The sequence below is a fragment of the Mangifera indica genome, chromosome 5, assembly GCF_011075055.1.
Source record: "Mangifera indica cultivar Alphonso chromosome 5, CATAS_Mindica_2.1, whole genome shotgun sequence".
Lineage (NCBI taxonomy): Eukaryota > Viridiplantae > Streptophyta > Magnoliopsida > Sapindales > Anacardiaceae > Mangifera > Mangifera indica.
The window spans coordinates 787039-806906 of NC_058141.1; the positions used below are offsets into that span (position 1 = coordinate 787039).

At 34.4% G+C, this 19868-nt stretch overlaps 2 protein-coding genes and 1 long non-coding RNA gene across 6 annotated transcripts; all 3 read left to right on the top strand.

Moving 5' to 3' along the window:
• The first annotated feature begins 1525 nt into the window (after positions 1–1525).
• Positions 1526–8243, top strand: LOC123217461 (amino-acid permease BAT1-like). 3 transcript variants are annotated; one of them, XM_044638498.1, is made up of 9 exons: positions 2398–2525; positions 3345–3942; positions 4046–4306; positions 5044–5062; positions 5149–5368; positions 5438–5619; positions 6400–6689; positions 7157–7286; positions 7626–8243. In XM_044638498.1, the coding sequence occupies exons 2-9, from the start codon at positions 3815–3817 to the stop codon at positions 7971–7973; spliced, it is 1578 nt and encodes a 525-aa protein (XP_044494433.1). In that variant the 5' UTR covers positions 2398–2525; positions 3345–3814; the 3' UTR covers positions 7974–8243. The 3 variants fall into 3 exon arrangements, with proteins under 3 accessions (XP_044494431.1, XP_044494433.1, XP_044494434.1); XM_044638499.1 differs by having other exon boundaries at positions 2412–2525; positions 3541–3942; XM_044638496.1 differs by lacking the exons at positions 3345–3942; positions 4046–4306 and adding an exon at positions 1526–1787 and having other exon boundaries at positions 2265–2525.
• A 1720-nt stretch (positions 8244–9963) lies between these two features.
• LOC123216948 lies at positions 9964–13264 on the top strand. 2 transcript variants are annotated; one of them, XM_044637647.1, is made up of 7 exons: positions 9965–10135; positions 10235–10319; positions 10451–10506; positions 10637–10779; positions 11124–11334; positions 11857–12026; positions 12970–13264. In XM_044637647.1, exons 1-6 carry the CDS (start codon positions 10133–10135, stop codon positions 12019–12021), a joined length of 663 nt encoding a protein of 220 aa, XP_044493582.1. In that variant the 5' UTR covers positions 9965–10132; the 3' UTR covers positions 12022–12026; positions 12970–13264. The 2 variants fall into 2 exon arrangements, with proteins under 2 accessions (XP_044493583.1, XP_044493582.1); XM_044637648.1 differs by lacking the exon at positions 12970–13264 and having other exon boundaries at positions 9964–10135; positions 11124–11371; positions 11857–11911.
• Positions 13265–16347: 3083 nt separating this feature from the next.
• On the top strand, positions 16348–19318 carry LOC123216950. Its single transcript, XR_006502376.1, has 2 exons — positions 16348–17725; positions 17961–19318. It is a non-coding gene; the product is annotated as an uncharacterized LOC123216950 (long non-coding RNA).
• Positions 19319–19868: the final 550 nt, after the last annotated feature.

The following is a 19868-nucleotide window of genomic DNA, read 5'->3' on the forward strand; positions in this document are numbered from 1 at the left end:
ACCGTATTGAAAATTGGAGATCCTTCCATCCCTACATCTAGTTGAAACATTTTAAAAATGATTTCCCTATTTAGAGGATGGTAAAACAAAAACAAAATCTAAAAAATATGAAAATGTAAAAAACAAGTTTAAAAATAATTTGATGGAGTTCTTATGGTGGTGATAATTCAGTCCATTGCAACTAGAGTAGAAGTATCTGCATAAGAAACTACACCAAGATATTCTTTAATCGAGTTAAACTCAAGTTAAATCAAGTCAAACACCCTTTGGCTCTAATTAAAAAATGAGTCAAATCTTTTGACTCGAGTTCGGTTCAAATTTTAATTAAACGAATTTAAGTTAAGGTAAATTGAACTGAATCAATTTTCGAGACCGAGTTGGCTTAGATCATATCCAAACCTACCTATGAGTCAATGGTTATTTGCTAATAGAATGACCATGAAGGATGAATTCAATCTTAGTCAAATTGAATTTGGAATTGACTTGTGCTTAGATCGAATCTATAATGTTTAATTCAAATTTGAGTTTAAATTTATTCAAATTGATGTACAATGTTATTGGTAGGATTAGATTTGAGTTGAACAAAGTTTGGACACGTGTTGATTTGAGTTCAGTTTGAATTTTAAATGATCAATTTGAGTTTGAACTTGTAGATTGAACCTTAACACAAACCGATTAATTTTCTATAATATGAGTTTTAATCTTTACACTTATAAGACCAATATATTTTTGATATGACATCAAAGTATAAGTTAAACAATGAGTCTAACAATCTATGATGATTGCATTTGAACAAAGGTGTTAGAGACTCAAATAAAAAGAAAAAAAGTCTCATATCTAATAAAATTGAATAAATTGAATGATATATAAATATGTAGATTGGACTTTAACACAAACTAATTAGTTATGTGTAATATAGGTCTCGATCTTTACATTTATAGACTCAATATATTTCTAATAGAACTTGAGCTTATCTGAATCGATCAGAATGTTAACGGCATTTGACAACAAAATAAATAATATTATTGATATAATAAATAGCATCATAGACGAGATGAACAATATTGATCGAGAGATATTCGAGTTGAACAATTGAACTAAAAACTTTAATTTGTATTCTATTTTATTTGAACTAAACATCAATTCAAGTTAAATTGACTCAATTTGAATTTGATCATAACCATTGACAAACTGATCACTATTAATAGAGTAGATTAAATATGTCACTAGATAAATAAATAATTTGATATAAAAATAAGATACTAAACTAGAGCTTTAATTTGAGTTCAACCTATTCAGTCTGAAAAGTAAATTCAACTCAAGCTAACTTGGAGGCTTATAATTAAAATTCATAAAATTTTAGAAGCCACCAAACATTGTCAGCAATTATTCCAAATTCTAACTCCTGACCCATCTTCAATTTAAAAAAAGATTAACTACTAATCAAGGCCACGTGTCCCTCTCTATACATTTCGGCGCCAGAGCTCTCTAGTTTCAACTTTATTTATTTGACTGTTAGATGGAGGCTGATATTTTGCTCTTATGAACAAACCCAACTCCTGCTTTTCAGATTTGGTGTATGAATATAAAAACAACAGTATTGCAGAAAAAAAAAAAAATACAGGAATAATGGATGCATCTGGGATCAGGGTTTCTGCAGAATATCACTATCTTCCTCTCAGAAATGGAGAAGAAGAAGAACATCAAGATCGCCTTGATGATGTTTCTCCTGATGATTCCCGTTTGAAGCAGCTTGGTTACAAGCAAGAACTCCGTCGCAGTCTGTCGTGCGTTTGCTTCTTCTCTTTCTTCATCTTCATCTTCTTCCTCTCAACATTTCTTAATGAGTTTTTTTTTTTCATTTGTTTGCCTTTCATTTTCATATGATCATGACATCATTCTAACTATATATATATATATATATATATATATATATATATATATTTATTTATATTTATTTATTTATTTATTTATTTGTGTGTGTGTCACATCTTTATGAAACTTTTCTCTCTCATTATCCTTAGTCATGCAAAGGAGCCGAACTTAAGTGTGCTATTTCTCAAAATTTTAAAAATCTGTCTTGTTCACTTTAAATAAAACAGTAATTAATAAATATATAAATTAAAAGATTTAATTATAATTTTTTAAATTAAATTCGAATTGTTTTTCTATTTCAAATACGAGCTTAACATATATTATTAATATATAATTATGTTAAATTATGTTGTTATAGGAATATTCGATTGATGTGATTAAGTCTGCAGGGCGATATCGAGCTTCTCCATGACTTTCTCTATCATATCGGTAGTGACGGGGTTGACGACATTATACAGTACGGGCTTGACCTATGGTGGGCCGTTGACAATGATATGGGGCTGGCCCATTGTGGGCTTGCTCACTTTGATTGTGGGCCTATCGATGGCTGAGATTTGCTCTGCCTATCCTACTTCTGGTGGGCTCTATTTCTGGAGTGCCAAGCTCTGTGGAAACGATTGGGGCCCAATTGCTTCTTGGTTCACTGGCTGGTAAGTTCTTATTATTACCTTTATTTTTTCATGTTTTCGGGCCTGGGCCCATGATTATGGCTTGTGAAAGAGAATTGTCAGGGTCAGATTGTTAGTTTCTGAAACTAAAACAGTAAAATGAATTTAACACATAAATAGAGAATCAAAACTTCCCGTGTCCGTTTTTATGTTTTCGAATTTAATGTATCAATGAAATGACATTTCTACCCTTTTATTGGTAAATTTAGTGTCTAAATTAGATTTTTAGAGGTCACGTTCCTAGTTTCCGAAATCAGAGGGTGATATTGTTCATAAATCATTTTTTATAGAGGGGTAAAAATATTGTGTCTCTGATTTTGTGTCTTGTGACTGAGAATTGCGTAGAGCTGGATTTCATCCATCTTGCTCAATCTCAAATTTGAGTTTAAAGCAAATAAGTTGACATTGAGTTAAAAATTTAGACCGTTTCCATAAACAAGTTGATTTAAAATCGATCCGAATATTCAATTTATAGTTAGTTTAAATCAAATTTAAAATAAAAATATTTCAAATTGAATTCAAATTTTAACTTATTAATCTCGAATTAATTCTTTTGAAGTTAAATTAATCTCAAATTAAATCTTATTTGAACTTAAGGTATTCTATTTTATTTATGCACTCAATCCCACCCTGCCCCATATAAAAGCTCAAACCTAATTATTTCCCTTTTACTTCTATTACAAGTGATCGATTTTAATTTATACCGGGATTTATCGATTTTAATTTATCAATTTTAAATTAATTTTAAATTAGATTTTTTTGGGATTAAAATTGATTTTCAATAAAATCAAATGTATACAGTAACTACAAGGGCCACGCCATCAATGAGGCTTTTATGTATTTGGGTCCATCTCAATATGTTTGATTCGGTACAGTCAAAGATTCAGATTTTCGCTCCTCTCACTTGTCTTTATGGGCACGCATTTTCAAGAATTAAAAAAAAAACAGATCTTGATTCTTGAAGATTTTATTATTAAAAAACGAAAAATTTATTTAGCACGACTAGAATCATGGAGGAGGCATGAACATGGAGAACAAACAAGGCAAGTCTCTTGATCACTGCTCTGAAGCCCAAAATTGACAACTTGTGGCTAGTAGCAACTGGCAAGCTATAAACTACAAGAAAGCCATCTCTTCTCCTTTTATAAGAAAGCCATCTCTTCTCTCTGTACACTGCACCAAGAAAGGTGGGGACTAGGGAGGGTAGAAAGAGCAACGTTTTGTTTGATTGACCCAAAGAGGGTTCGTATTCTGATATTTAGGGTCGTGAGATGGCTTGGAATGGTGAAAAAATGAGGCCTCCAGTATGTCATACAACAACCAGTAACGTTGCTAAGGATTCTGGCAATGCCCGGCTCAATGAACTTGGTTACAAGCAAGAGCTTAGACGTGATCTCTCGTAAAATTTTTCTCAACAACCCTTTTGTTCTTTGTTTGGTTTTAAATGCTGAGTTCATGTGGAAATATGAACTGGGTTGGTTTTGTTTTGTTTGATGTTGCAGGATGTTGTCAAATTTTGCTTTCTCGTTTTCGATTATATCAGTTCTTACTGGTATAACCACTCTGTATAATACAGGGTTGAACTTTGGTGGACCAATTTCATTGGTTTATGGTTGGCTTATTGCTGGCATGTTCACTTTGTTTGTTGGATTTTCCATGGCTGAGATTTGTTCGTCTTATCCAACTTCTGGTGGTCTTTACTATTGGAGTGCAAAGCTTGCTGGCCCAAAATGGGCACCTTTTGCCTCTTGGATGACTGGCTGGTAATAAACTGTATAGTTTTGTTCAAATTGGTAGTTTATGGTTCAATTTACATCAGCCTTTCTTTCTTTAGATTGTGAAATTTGATTGATCCTTGGTTTCGGTGTTCTTACTTTGTGGAGTGGGAAGTGGTTGTGGACATAAGCGTTGCTTGTGCTTGTGATTTCTGGAGATTTGGTTTATCACCATACTAGTGCAAGTAGAGGTGGATTCAAATCTGAACCGAATTGAGCCTGGTGAAGGTTTGAGTTTGGATGGAATCCATAATACCTAGCTCAAGTTCGAGTTTGAGCTCATGCACAACGTCATTATAGGGTTACTAATTGGGTGAATAGTATTGTTAGAAGGATAAATAATATAGCCGAAGAGATGAACAATGTCATTAGATGGACAAACGAGTTAATTTCTTGTTGAGTTGTTGAATTGGAACTCTAGCTCAAGATTGACTTGTTTAAGTTAAGCTATGGATTTGAGCTGAGTTAGCTTGGACTGGATCCATGTGGATACTTGTGTTCCTATCTTGAGTGTTTGTGCAATTTTGGTGATTGTCTTCTTTGTCTCTCATAACACACAAAATTACTTTTTTTACTAGCTTATCCATTTTTGAGACACAACGATCATCAAAACCGATAGTAGGAGAATGTTCGGTGTCATTCTGTTATAATCCTGCTAAATACTGCCAAGCCTAGTGTTCTGCAATTGCATCTTCTGATACATTTGCTTTTTCTTCTTTTTTCAGGTTTAACATTGTTGGCCAGGTATTTGAATTGATACCCTAGAGGTTCAATATTCTTCACACATAATCCACTTCAATCTCTAATCTTTCGGCCCCTCTTATTTGCAGTGGGCTGTCACAACCAGTGTAGATTTCTCACTAGCACAGATGCTTCAGGTGATCATTCTCCTTAGCACAGGAGGGAAAAGTGGTGGTGGATATGAGTCACCTAAATATGTAGTTATAGCTTTCCATGGGGCAATTTTGCTTTCACATGCAATAATAAACAGTCTTCCTATCTCAATATTATCGTTTTTTGGCCAGCTTGCTGCTCTGTGGAATCTTTTAGGTATGAAAAATTCATAGCATTTTTCAGTAGCATCTTCTTTGGATTTGTAATGAATCTTGGCTGTTTCAGGTGTTCTGATTCTTATGATTCTGATTCCCACTGTTGCAACGGAGAGGGCTAGTGCCAAGTTTGTTTTCACTCACTTTAACACTGATAATGGGGAGGGAATCAGCAGTAAAGTCTATATATTTGTTCTGGGACTTCTAATGAGTCAGTATACGCTTACTGGGTATGATGCCTCTGCTCATATGGTAAGTTTATATGACATAATAACGTGGCTGAGATCGGATAATAAGTGACTCTTATACTTGCTACTTTGCTAGTGTTTTAAAACCCGAAACAGGTCAGTTAGGTTAATTGGAAACTACTAACAAATTTGGTATGAGTCATGACTAAACTTGTTTTAGCTATTGAATTGGATCGACCTAAGGTTGAATAAGATAAATTGTGTCGAGCCATGGTTCAATTGTCAGGTTAAACCAGTCTAATCGTCATGTTAACATTAGTATTAGGGTGTAAATCAAGCCAAACCATTGATGAGTTGCTTGTAGAGCTAGATCTTGAGTGGCTCGAGTTCAGCTCTCAAGCCAAATGTGAGTTTGCTGTTGGTCAACTTAGTGAGCTCGCAAGCTCATGACTTTATTTGACTACAGTACCAATAAACCTTTAAAAATTTTAAATCTTGTACTTACATTCATCAAATCTTACCCTCTAATTTTGAATATGGAGATAATTGATAAATTTATAAGTTATAAGATTAAAAGGTAATTTTTTGTATCAAATCAATCGTTAACGTTTTGAGCTTGAACTTGAGTCAAGAACTTCCTAATTGGGTGAGCTCGAGTTTAAACGGGTTAAAAAAATTGATATTAGCTTTATATAATGCTCATTAACTGTTATTTGATAATTTAGAATCAACTCTTGCCAAAAGTTTCAGAATATTAGCTTTTCCTATTTCTGCTAATGGCTTGTTGATTGAACCGAAAACTGAAAGTTAACCGTGCCCTTTAACTTGAAACTTCCATTGCTAGACAGAGGAAACCAAGCACGCAGATAAGAATGGACCAAAGGGCATAATTAGTTCCATTGGCATATCTATTATTTTTGGCTGGGGTTACCTACTCGGTATCACCTTTGCAGTTACCAACATTCCGTACCTTTTGAGTGAAGACAACGATGCTGGTGGCTATGCCATTGCTGAAATCTTTTACCTGGCATTCAAAAGCCGATTTGGCAGTGGAGTTGGAGGAATTCTGTGTCTGGGAGTGGTTGCTGTTGCTATATTTTTCTGTGGCATGAGTTCTGTGACAAGCAACTCTAGGTACACTTGCTTTTGTGTAGATTTCTACTAGCATTTTGGTGGTTTTGATTAAAGCTGGATGAAAATCGAGCTGGTTTAGTCTCAAAAGCTGACTCAATTCAGTTCGGATTCATTTAGATTGAACTCAAGTCAAGTTTATGATGAAAATGTCAGCTTGTTTTCAGTTTGACTTGTGGGTCAAACGGATGCTTCGATTTGACTTGAGTTTAGTTTGCAATTCAGTTTGAGTTATGTAAAAAATTATTAAAACGATGTTGTTTTGTCTATTATTAAGTAAAACAACGTTGTTCTATTAACGAACGGTGAATTTGAGTTACAAATTCGAATCATGAACTCAAATCATTTCAATTTTTATTTAAATTGAACTCGATCAAGGGATGTTTAGATTTGGTTCGGTTTGGTTCATATCCACCCTTAGTTTTGATTGTTGTGAAGATACTGATAAACCTTGGCATTCATTATAACAGGATGGCGTATGCATTTTCAAGAGATGGAGCTATGCCGTTCTCTTCTGTTTGGCACAAAGTGAACAAACAGGAGGTCCCTATAAACGCAGTTTGGCTCTCTGCTGTTATATCATTTTGCATGGCACTAACAGTAAGCACCACTCTTTCTCCACATTTTAGCTGTAAAATCTACTTGTGTTAAAAGCTTGTTGGAATATATTAGTCCCACACATATATGCTACATACACAAATAAATCTTACTAATTTACACAAACTAACGTGATGAGGAAATAAAGTAAACAATAAGATTACTCAATTATTTGTTATCATGTTAGTTTATATGTATAAATTAGTAAGATTTGTTGGTCATAGTTTTATTCATAATATATTGAGGAGGTGACTGGTGACTTAGATTTCGAACAAACCTCTTGCTGCTCTTGTTTCATTCAACTGCTAATTGCAAACCTGTTTTTCGTTAATCTTTTTGCAGTATCTTGGAAGCACGGTGGCATTTCAGGCCATGGTCTCTATTGCAACCATTGGCTTGTACATTGCTTATGCCTTGCCCATCTTCTTCAGGGTGACTTTGGCACGCAAATCCTTCGTCCCTGGACCCTTCAACTTGGGTCGTTACGGCGTCCTGGTTGGTTGGGTTGCTGTCGTATGGGTGGCAACCATCTCGGTCCTCTTTTCATTGCCTGTAGCCTACCCCATTACCAGTGAGACGCTCAACTACACTCCTGTTGCAGTCGGTGGCTTGCTTCTTCTCACCGCTTCTTCTTGGATCTTCAGTGCTCGCCACTGGTTTAAAGGTCCTATAGCAAACATAGAGAGCTGATACGTCATAGGTGTAGTGCTCATTGATTTTCATTCTTTCCAGCATAATAGTATATGATCTGTTTCTCAACCTTTAGCCTGTTTTTTTTTTCCAAGTAACTCTTACTTAAACTGGACCATCCCAAGTCCCAATACCAGTTCTACAACCACTACATTAGCTATGTTGCCAATGGGGTTTTCACTTGTTGAACATTGTAAAAACACGAGAACCAAAAAATAATGTTAGAACTTAAATTGATCTAAATTCAAATTCGACTTATTTTAACCGCCATGGAAAATTTAAAATCATTGTTGAGATGGTTTTTTTGTGCAACAACACCAGTATGACAAGCGATTTTGATTTGAATTGCTTGATCTTGGATTGATGTTTGAATCAAATCAAAATCTAGTTGAGTGTTTTTGCTTGTAAAAGAACAAGTACACAAACAAATAGGGTATGAATTCAAATTGAATTGAACTTAAATAAGAATCAATTTGAACTTGATTTGAATCTAAAATGATTATTCTTAAATCAAGTTTGACTCATCTGAATCATTATAAAGGAGAAAAAGAATCATAAACAAGTTAATTTTCTCATGTAATGATACTTATACGATGAGAGGATTCGAATTGAGTTAAACTCGAACTAAAATTTCTTCTGTTTAAACTAAATTTATTCAAGCTAAATATCAATCCAAATTACATAGAATTTATTAGGTTACTTATTAGATTAATCTTGATTTTCTCTTTTTTCATACTACATTTTTGTATATTTGTGCTAGCCAACATGATAAATAGAAAAAACACCCCGATGGAAAGTCTAATATCTTGTAAAATTTTGGTTATATTTAAAAAAAAAATGGAACAAACTATATATAAATTATACAATTATGATTCAAAAAATACATTTATAAAATTCAAATATGAGAAGAATATATAATATATATATATGAATTGATTTAATCACAATTTACTTTTATATGTTGTGGAATTTGAGTTGTTTAGATCAGACCTAACTCTACATAGTATTAATTCACTTTCACTAATTAATTTCTAGTTTGATTTTTGAATTTTAATCATGACATATTTTTTGTTTGACATTTAAATTAAAGGCCAAATGACTATTTCCCACCCAAGTTTAAGTGCTATGACAAAGACACACCATGAGGTTTGAAAAACTCAAAATCTCATTCATCCATTAAAAATCTTTATTAAGATTAAGGGTAAAATCGCCTTTTAACAAAAAAACTAAAGTTTTATTCTTTAGCCCCCCTCAGCTTGAAAATCTCATAATTCTCCCCCCCACCTGAAGTTTGAAAGATTAAAATTTTCCCCCTAGGGTTTGCAAATCAGGGTCGGAGTCGTCGGAGATGACCGTCTCCGATGACGTTGGCTTTCCCTCCCGACTCAACTCTCCCTGTCGATCACTTCTCAACCACCAACGTAAGCTATTTCCTTCAATAAAGATGAAATCATCTTCATTAGATTATCTTCGTCTCAGACGAAGATGATTTCGTCTTCATCTTTGACAAAGAAGATCGTCGAAGGTCTCAGATGGAGACAACATAGCCGTCTGAGACCACCGATTGTGGTCTTCATTCGAGACGAAGACACTCCGACTAAAACAATTTTGTCTTTGTCGAAAAAAATAGTCTACGTCAATGGTTGTGAAGTAATCGACAAGAAGAGTTGAGCTCGGATGGAGAGCCAACATCACTAGAGACAACCATCTATGATGACTCCAAGTGTGATTTGCAAACCTTAGGGGGAAAATTTTGATTTTTTAAACTTTAAATAGAAGCTGAATTGTGAGTTTTCAAATTGAGGAGAGGAAATAAAACAAAATTTTAGGTTTTTAAAATTTTTTATTAAATAACTATTTTACCCCTAACTAAAATTGTGATTTTTAACAGATGGATAAGATTATGGGTTTTTTAAACCTCATTTGTGTGACTTTGAGACAACATTTAAACTGGGGTTGAAATAGTCTTGTGGCCTTTAAATTAACTATTGTACCCTTAACTGATGAGATGAGGGTGATATTGCCATTCTACAAAACCTCTGCGGTGAACATACAGTAAACTCCGGGGGCGTCAAGATTATTCAGTATTTGGGCGGGACTATAAAATCCGTCATCTTGCTCGCGCGGAGAGAAGAGAGAGAGACAGAGAGACAACCAAGATGGTGAGTCAGGCTCGTCGATTCGATTCAAAATTTAAAGTAAAAAACTAGGGTTTTGAATTTGATCTATCTGACTGAGAATTTGATTCGATTTTTTTTCAGGAAAAGAATTTAACGGAAGCCGAAGACTTGGAGCCCTTGTTCGACTACAGTCGCGTTCAGCCTTTGAAGTTCACCGACCTCGACGGTGAGGATCTTGCAATTTCTTTTCTAATAAAATTAATTATGACGAAAAGGTAGTCTATTTCTTGCACAGATCGCGGCGTCATTGCAATATATATAAATTTTTAATGAAATTGAGTTTTCTGGACCGTACAGATGTCGAAAGTTCGCCGGTTTCGTTTAAAAAGCGGCGGAAGAAGTTTGAAGCGCCGGTCTCTCTTTCTCTCTCTTCGAAAATTATTGTCTTATAAACTACATTTTTGGATATAAGTGAAGGTGTTAAATAATGAGTTTGTTTAACGTTAATGTTTATGCTTTTTGGGAATTTTGTTTGGGGAATAGGTTGAGAAGAAGTTTAAAGTGGACGTGAAAGAAATAGAAGTGGTGAATTGTGACGATGATGAGGAGGATGATTGGCTACCTCCACCTCCAAAGGTTGTGGTTGAGAATCAGCTGGGTGAGGATTCAACTATAAAGGAGTTAAGGTATACACAAATGGGTTGTTCTAAAATTTTAATTTTATATTTTGCTGCTAGACTTTTTGAGCTTGAATTTTCTTTTTGGTGATACGGGGTTGTAATATGTTGATTGCTATGTTGTTTTGAATTTTGCCTCTTGTGTTGGTAGAGAAAAGGATCATGTATTGTTGTGAATTTGAAATGTTTTTGAATATTGGTGCTTGAGAAAATAATAGAAAGGAAGAACCTATAGTACTATAACATTCAAATGAACATTTAAAAGAAGTGTGAGAAATGATTTTAAATTTGATTGTCTGTTCTTGTTGCCATTCTTGGAACTTGCTTGTACCAATTAGTTGACCATAATGCAGGTTGAAGAAGCAAGAGCTGGCATCATTTACTAAAGCAGCTGAAGATGTCCTGCGAGATGTGGAGGAGTCTGTGAAAAGAAAACTTGGTGGTTCACTGGAAGCTTCATTAGATGGTGTGGCTGATCAGCCATCAAAGCCTCCTTGTGAAAGAGCTAAAATAGTTATTTCTATCCAGGACAAGGAAGGGCCCAAGCTATTTCGTGTGTTCATGGTACAAGTTTATGCAGAATGTTCGAGTTATGTTATTGGTATAATCTGTTCATTTACCTCTCAAGTAATTTGTTTCAAATTATTGGCTTGTGGATAATAAATAGAGATCTAACTGTCTGCTATGGACTTGCTTGATTATAGAATTTTCATTTTCACATGAAATCTTGTGCTCCTGAATCTCTTGATGTAGAGTGCATATTAAAATTGAAATAAAGAGATGTTAAAATTAATGCTGTCAGTAATCTTTGTGTGAAATGCTAGAGGATCGTATCTAAAATGTCCTTCTTAGCAGCCTGTTGAGGCAAAATCACATTGGGGGCTGTACTTTTTTTTTTTAATTTCTTTGTATTCAGTAGTTTACATTAATTGTCCATTTCTTTTTTCTACATGCAGATGTCATTGATTCCTAAATCAGTGAAACCTTGCTCTTCTCTGCATTATGAACCATTTTCCCCCTTCTTTCCTTTTGTGGTGTCTTTGATATCTTGATATTATGATTTATGTGATACTTCTATTTCTATAGGATGACAAGTTTGAGCGCATCTTCAAAATGTATGTGGATAAAGTTGAGCTTGACACAAAAAACTTAGTATTTTGTTTTGATGGGGACAAAATTGATCCAGCATCTACCCCTGCTAGCCTTGGAATGGAGGATGATGATATTATTGAAGTCCATGTGAAAAGCTGACTATGGTATGATATTATTGTATTTATGCTTGAATACACTTTGGAATTTTGACATATGTTTCTTGATCCTCCCATTTGGGTTCTCATTTTAGTACTCACATTTATGAACACATCTTTTTACATGCATTTGGGGAAAGAAAAGCAGATTTCAGTAAAATAGGATTCTTCAAGAAGTAAGTTGTGTGGCTGTATGTGGTGGATTGTTTAGGGCTTAATATCAGAAGTTGTAGTTGTTAAAAGCTTTTCATGCCTTGGGTTGGGTAACTTTTGTATCCTTGTTTGTTAGAATTTAATTGATGGGAGAGAAAATTCAGAACTAATATTTAGATTGATGCATTTAGTTTTGAAACGTTCAATGGATTTTCTGAGATGCAACTTCAGGTACTTTGCTGAGGTGAGTTACTCTAGGATGTTTTGAAAAATCATCAAATTCCAATTAGTAGTTGTAAGCTGCCAGGGAAAATCATTCATGGTTGATAACGCAGGATTTTGATTGACCGCTTCATCAAGAAATTATCTTCTCAATTTGATCTAGCTGCTCTAGCTTGCTAGGGTAGTTTTCCAAGAGAATACCATACTGATTCTGGTTGATAATTTGGAAATATGGGTTGATAGGAAGGAAATTTTATCTAGGTGCTTGAATTTAGTGTATGGACTCATCTTAATTTAGTAATTCATCATCTATTTGCCTGACCTTACTTGATATGTCTCATACGATGTTTTTACCCCTCTTTGTTGAATGCTTTCTTTCTGTGAGCATGAGCAGAGAATTTTCTTTTTACTTTACCACACCATGTACTTTAAAAGTTGTCTGCATATTCTTTTCAATTGTCATTGTTTGTATTTCATATTCTGGTTTTTACATCAACTATGGCATTTTATTGACTGTATGTAACTTTTTAAGCTTTGTAGTCCCACCAATCTCTTATTGCTCTATTTTGTGATTCAGGTTGTTGCCCAGCTACAGTGCCAAATCGGTGTCTTTCCTTTTGGGAGATAGATTGCCTGCAGCAATGAATCTATCTCCAAGTTTTTTGCCTTTATTTATATTATTTTTTGGTTGTAACAATTTTGGCTCCTCAACTGTACAGTGCCATTTAAATTCCTGAACAGTCTTGACTATGGAGACATGGTTCAAGGGGAAAAAAATGATCCAGTTGTCTGATCTGTACTTTTGTAATTATCTATTGTGAATTGGTTTGGAACAGGATTACTGCCTAATAGATTTTTCAGAAATTTTTCAACTCATGTATTAATTGGGTACGTGGATTGCTTGCACATTCCTTATTTTCCAATGCCATGTTACTATTATTTGACTGTTAATTTATATTGTACAATAGTGATGAACAACCATGTTACCATTGCTGGTTCATTCGAGTCAGATTATGAGAAAGGAAGGAAATCTCATAACCTCTTTTTGTAACATTATTAGAGTTGACTACTATTCGGGAAGTTTACTTACCTCCTGAAACTGGATTTGGTTTCTTGGCTTAGTGTTGTAGTCAGAAAACTCAGTTCTTGTTTTATGTCTTCTCTTGTGGTCTGCAATATGTAGATAGTTACATAGTATCAAATTCCATATCTTTATCAACATGCTGCAACCTCGTCTAGAAGTGCTTTATGAGGGCTGAATAGCCACGACCGTGTCCCAAAGTTATTTTTTGTTCTCTTACCAGAAATACAGATCATGTTCTTGTTTTGTCAACTTGTATAGGCATGTAGCAGGAGCAGCATTAGGTGGGAGTCGATACTGACCTTACCAAAGAGTACCAAGGATCTAGGTAAATTTTTTTACCTTTCATGCCCTTCAAATTAAATTTTGAGATTTTCTTTAAGTGGTAAGTTTCTTTTGTGAAGTGATATGATGTGCATGTAGGGCTACAACTGAATTGAGACAAGTCAAGATTGCTCAGCTCAGTTGTATTTATGCAAAGTTCAAGAGTTGCAGACTTGAGTTTGAGATAAAAATGACTGACTCGAGCTCAACTCAAAAAATTATAATTAGATCTCATAATTTACATATTAATAATTATCCTCATTATATTAAAACTCATATAGTAAGATTTTAGGGGCATAAGTAGAGAATTTTTAAATTTTTAGGGTTATTTATATTATACCTGAACCAAGTTGCAAGCTTAGTGAGTCGAGTTGTGAGTTCGCGAGTTCATTGAGTAGAGAAACAACAACCTTGAGCTTGGTTCAATAATAATTGAGGCTAGTTGCAAGCAGTTTTGCTCGTAATTTAATCATCTTTGACAACATTCTAGTACTTGTTTGTGTTATATTAAAAAGTATCAATAATTGTTAGATATTGTGTATCTTATTAGATAATGTTATGACTTCTGAAATTTGGTCTTCATAGAGATTTAAAGAATTTTTTGGATTCTAAAATAGATTTAGTGACTCTAATTTTAAACTTTAGTTTGTAATTGGTGACTTTTGAATTATAAAAAATAAAAATATTAATTCCTGATTGATTTTCATCAATAAGTTGGTTCTATTGAATTAAATGAGTGCACCTACATAATTGCTGGAAAATGATATTTAATAATATTAATTTACTTTTTTAATTTTATATATTATTAATTAAAATGGCTTAAAATATTGTAATTTATTCATTGAAGATTAGGTGACTTCGATAAATCTGAAGCGTTGGATACTCTAGCTGTCAAAGGGGAGTGATGGTACCATGTGGCTGACAGTGATTGGGGGAAGCAGGTAAAGTTTAGATTCACATGACGATGTGTGTCTCTAAGTTTTGAAGTGTTGAACAGTTTCACATGCACATGGATAACATCAAAGGGGTCCACGTCTCCCACCATGTGTCGACTGCCACTTAGGCAAAATGTTCATGCTCTAAACTCACTTGTCAGCTCAAAAAGGCAAGCAAATGGGGCATATACATGGATAAAGTAAAATAGAAGAAGATAAACGGAAAAAATACAAAGAAGTGAAAGAGAAGCTAATTAATAATTTATACAGATTTTCTTGCACTTTCTCTGGCAGGTTTGATCTTTTTTTGGGGGAACTAGCGCTGTATGTGCCTACTAGACTCAGTTTAATTTTTATTTTTTTTAAATCTCTCTTTTTGTCAGCTTATGATTGTATGCTTTGCGTGCCCATGAATTATTTTATTTCTATGCATAAAATAGTATATATTTGGATTAATCTATTAGGTGGTGTTTATCTTTGAAGGGTATCAGGAGGTCAATTTTGTGACGTTTGGGGAGCTAGAATATGTGACTTCAGTGTTCTTAAGCTTGTTTGAAGTTGTTAGAACTCATATATATATTTTCCGCAGGAAAAGAGAAAATAAAAAAAGCTGTGACCCAAAGGCAAAATTGGAAGGCTGTCACCTTATTGCAAATCCAACCACTAAGAATATGAAATGTGGCAGAGCAGGAGAGAATGAAATGGCTGTGGAAAGAGTTGAAAAAGGGAGCAGGTGTGGGAAAAAGGGGGCAGGTGAAAAAACTAAGGAAAAGGTGGGCGAGAGTGGTTCTCTCGAATGCTGAGTATTTACTGTGGGGATTTAGTTAGGTTTTTGTGTAACGTTCTGGAAAAATTAGTGAAGAGAATTGTAATTGATTAAGCAGTGCAGTAGATGGAAATAGTCATTGTATTGGAGAACTAATTTGTATTCATTCCTGGAAAAATATTCAATACAATACATATTTTCATTGTCTTGTGTGTTTGTGTTGTCATTCCTGTTCCAGTGTATGCTGTGTTGTGACTGAGATCGGTGCACAAGAGAGGCTGTGAGAGCAGAGGAAGTAACCAGGCAAGGCTTTGTTGCTGCCGGATTACTCGATTGATGGGGGCACCGCTGTCCACTGCCACCAGCGCCTGTTGCATGAGGTTGTAATCAAAACGAGGGGCCCATTTCCTTGATCCAAGCCGAGCTGTTGTGGAGCAGTTATCCACCATAAAAGAAACTCCTCAAGCATGCATAAATGGGTTCAATGAATCTACAGACTCAATCACACTTTCGTTGATGATCTCAGAGTATGAGTGCCCCTTCTTCCTCAAGACTTCAATCTGGGCCATCATTAAAGCTACATAGACACCTGCAGTAAAAGGGTACAAAGGGCCTAAGTCACCAGCTGATGGAAATAGTCATTGTATTAGAGAACTAATTTGTATTCATTCCTGGAAAAATATTCAATACAATACATATTTTCATTGTCTTGTGTGTTTGTGTTGCCATTCCTGTTCCAGTGTATGCTGTGTTGTGACTGAGATCGGTGCACAAGAGAGGCTGTGAGAGCAGAGGAAGTAACCAGGCAAGGCTTTGTTTCTGCCGGATTACTCAGGTACCTATCAGAAGTAAACCTTTATGTTAGTTAACTTTGTTCAACTTTATTTTTTAGGAAAGTTGAAGGACTGGCTTAGGGAAGCAGAATCTTTCATATTTTTTTCCTTTAATACTTGCCCTTAAATTTTATGTTGAGATATAATGGGGTCCTTGATTCACGCTTGAATTTGAAATGTCATATTATAAGGTGCATCTCGGAGTTGGTGTTGAAAAATAAAGAAGTGTCTGGGGTATCTGTTTGAAGTGCAAAAAGGTTTTAAATTTTTTTTGTTGGTTCTGATCCTGGATTATCCTGTTTACAGTATATGTATGATATTGCAATATTTCAAACTTGCTACTGAATTCTGAAAGTTTGGAGTTCTTTGTGGTTTGGAATTAGAAATGGAGGGAATCTGTGAATTCTGCACAGCATTCAGGCCAGTTGTTTATTGGAAGGTCCATTCAGCTAATGCACTGTCTAACCGGCATCTCAGAACCCCTCCTTTGTGACTCATGCAGAAATGAACCAGCTTATATTCGGTGTTCAGATCATCAAATGTTTATGTGTCATGGATGTGATCAGTCTTCATGATGTCACTTTGCAAACATCAGACAAGGGTTATCAGTAATTATATGGGATGCCCTTCTGCAATAGATTTTGTGATACTGTAGGGTTTTTGAGTTGAGTGAGTTGGAAAATAGTGGTTTTCAGAATTGGTTTGCTTCCACTTCATGTGGTCCTTCAGATCCAACTGCTGATTATTCAGGTATTTCAGGACAGTCTTCTCCACAACTTAAAGGCTTTTCAGTTGCATCTAAAGTGAGCTCTGCGACATTTTGTCTCAGGTGCAGATCCTGAAACTGGATCAAGCAGTCAAAGAATTCAGGTGAGCTTTGATTCATTGACCTTCAATCAAATATATTACTTTTGATTGTTGGGCTTCTTAAAATTCGTCTGTCTTTAAAACTTGATTTCTTGAACATCTGCTTCAATTAAGAAGTTCATGCCCCTGGAATAATTAACATCGGTAGCTGCAAATTGTCTTTCAAACATTGAAGGTCCCTCAAGTTTCACCAGTCCTTCAGTGGTGGAGGAGGTATAACTTTCAGAAGTTGTCCTTATAAATTTTATAACTTGAACAACCTGTCATTTTTTTTCTAATTGTAATCAAAGAGCAGGGCTCTGGTTAACATGCCAGAAGTAATTAGCCTAGAGAAACTTGCCGCTGCTCTGGATGATGATGAGGGTTGTCTGCAAAATGTACTGACAAGCAAAGCTCCACTTTAAAAATGAGCTGCAACCACATTTGTTATGTTAATGAATCAACTATAAGGATCCGGAAGAATTTTGAATGTGGAATCAAATCTTCTTCTGCTGTTACACTCCATGCCATCCTCTTTAATGCAAACGGTAAGTGCCACTGATGTTTTTCCAAATGAGGTTACACATGATTTTAACCACATGAATCTACTTGGTTAGTTTAAAATTGGAGTTATCATCAAATTTATTTTCAACTAAAAGTCCAAAGTTGTAGTTAATTGTAGTTTCTGCAAATATTCAGTAGTTACATGTGAAAGTTATACAAATCAAAGTGTCTTCATTCCTGTTTACCTGAAGACGGCATCATTTCTGTCTGGTCTTGCAGGTACTTTGTGAAGATAAAAAGCAGCAAAGCAGTTCTGTTATTTTGAAACAGAATTCTTGACTTGAAAAGACTTACGCTAGCGGAGGGAAATAGCCGTTTGCCTATGATACACCAACAAGAAGAAATTACTTCAATACATTGCCTTCCAAAGGAGCTTGATGAATCTCTTGAACAGAATTTAAAGCGTCTTCAAGCCCAGGATTTGGCTCCTGATCTTCAGCAAAGTGACAACACACTTCAAGAGCTTACAGTTGTTCCTTTGCTTTCACCATTTTCCGAACTGGAGCATGTACCATTAAATGGAGAATCATTTTGCCAATGCAAAAGTCCAGCTCAAAGCAATCAGGTTTGGTCAAATTATCCCAAGTTATTCAATTGAATCATTAACAGTAGACCACTCGATTTTTTCCAATTATTGATATATCACTATCTCTGAGTGTCTTCAAAATTAGAATTTCTCTAAATATAAGTTTACATCAAGAATGAGTGGACTTTGGCTCTATCTGAAAAGGGAGAACTCTTTTTTCTTCTCGACTCTTATTTTCAATTTCCACTCCAAATGAAGTTCATAACCGACTGAAAATGTTGAAGTCCTTGATTGACACCAACTTCAATGTGGTCTGGACATCCCAAGCATTTTGGCACTTCTCAAGTCACTCCTGCGTTTTTTTCTTTTTTGATCTTTTCACCATTCATGAACTTTTGCTCCAATTGGGGCAGAAATGGTGCAAATGCTCACAAACCTTGGTGACTAGGTTTTGTTACTTGGAAAAATTGTTTATATTGGAGAAAATGTCACAAAATCCATAACATTATTATACTGAGCTTTATCTTTTCACTTAATGCTCTCCAAATCCTACAAGCTGCATCAAAAACTGGGTTTTTGAAATTTTCTAAAACAATTAGCCCTACATTGTCAAGCCTTCAGGCTAGTTTATCTTTTTATGGAATCTTTGTATGTATTATTCTGTATTTTGCATTGAAACTAGGGCTGGAGTCGCACCAAATTGAGCCTGAACATGGGTTGATTTGAGTTCAGTTTGAATCTGAGTTGTTGAACTATAACTTTAATTTAAGATTGATTCGTTTAAATTGAGTCAACTCGGATGGGATTTACCGCTAAATGACGTTGAAAACATGTTGGGAACTAACGTAAATACATCTCAATTGGCCAAAACAAGTTCAACATACATTTCTTGTTGAACATAAATTCGATTCTGGCGCTTGGTGATTACTACTACTAGAAAATGCCAAACATTGGTCGAATTAATGGGAGGGATTATGGAGAACTATAATATTTAACTGGAAAATGTTGTGGTTTTCTCTTTTAGCAAATATAATCTATTGGTTCTGTAATATTTATCATGAGTTGAAGACTGTAAAGTCAGTCAATTATATGTGCATGATGATTAAATATGAATGCAGCAAGTTGTACGTATGAGGAGGGAAGCAAGAGGAGCAGCCGCTTGAACTAGAAGTCCCATTGGGTTTCAGCTAATATCAGCTAATATCAATTATTTTAGTATATCTTAGTAATTTATTTTGTATTATTTACATTATCTTATTTAGTTTATCAGTAAAAAAAATATTATAACACTTTTCTATTATCAATAGTGATGTGACAGATAATATAGGTATTAATCTGATTATCATTTTTATTTTAGTTATTAAAAAATTATTAAGATAATCTTAATTTTATTATAATTAGATTCTTATTTATTAATTTTTTAGAATAAAAATAATTTTATTTTTAATTAATATAATAAATAATATAAAAATGCTTTAAAATAATTATACTTAAAGATATTTTAGTAAATTAATTTACTAGTATTATTTTATTATCTTTAACTAAATACAATAATTATTTTTATTTATTTATTTTTATCAAATTTTATTAAATATAATAAT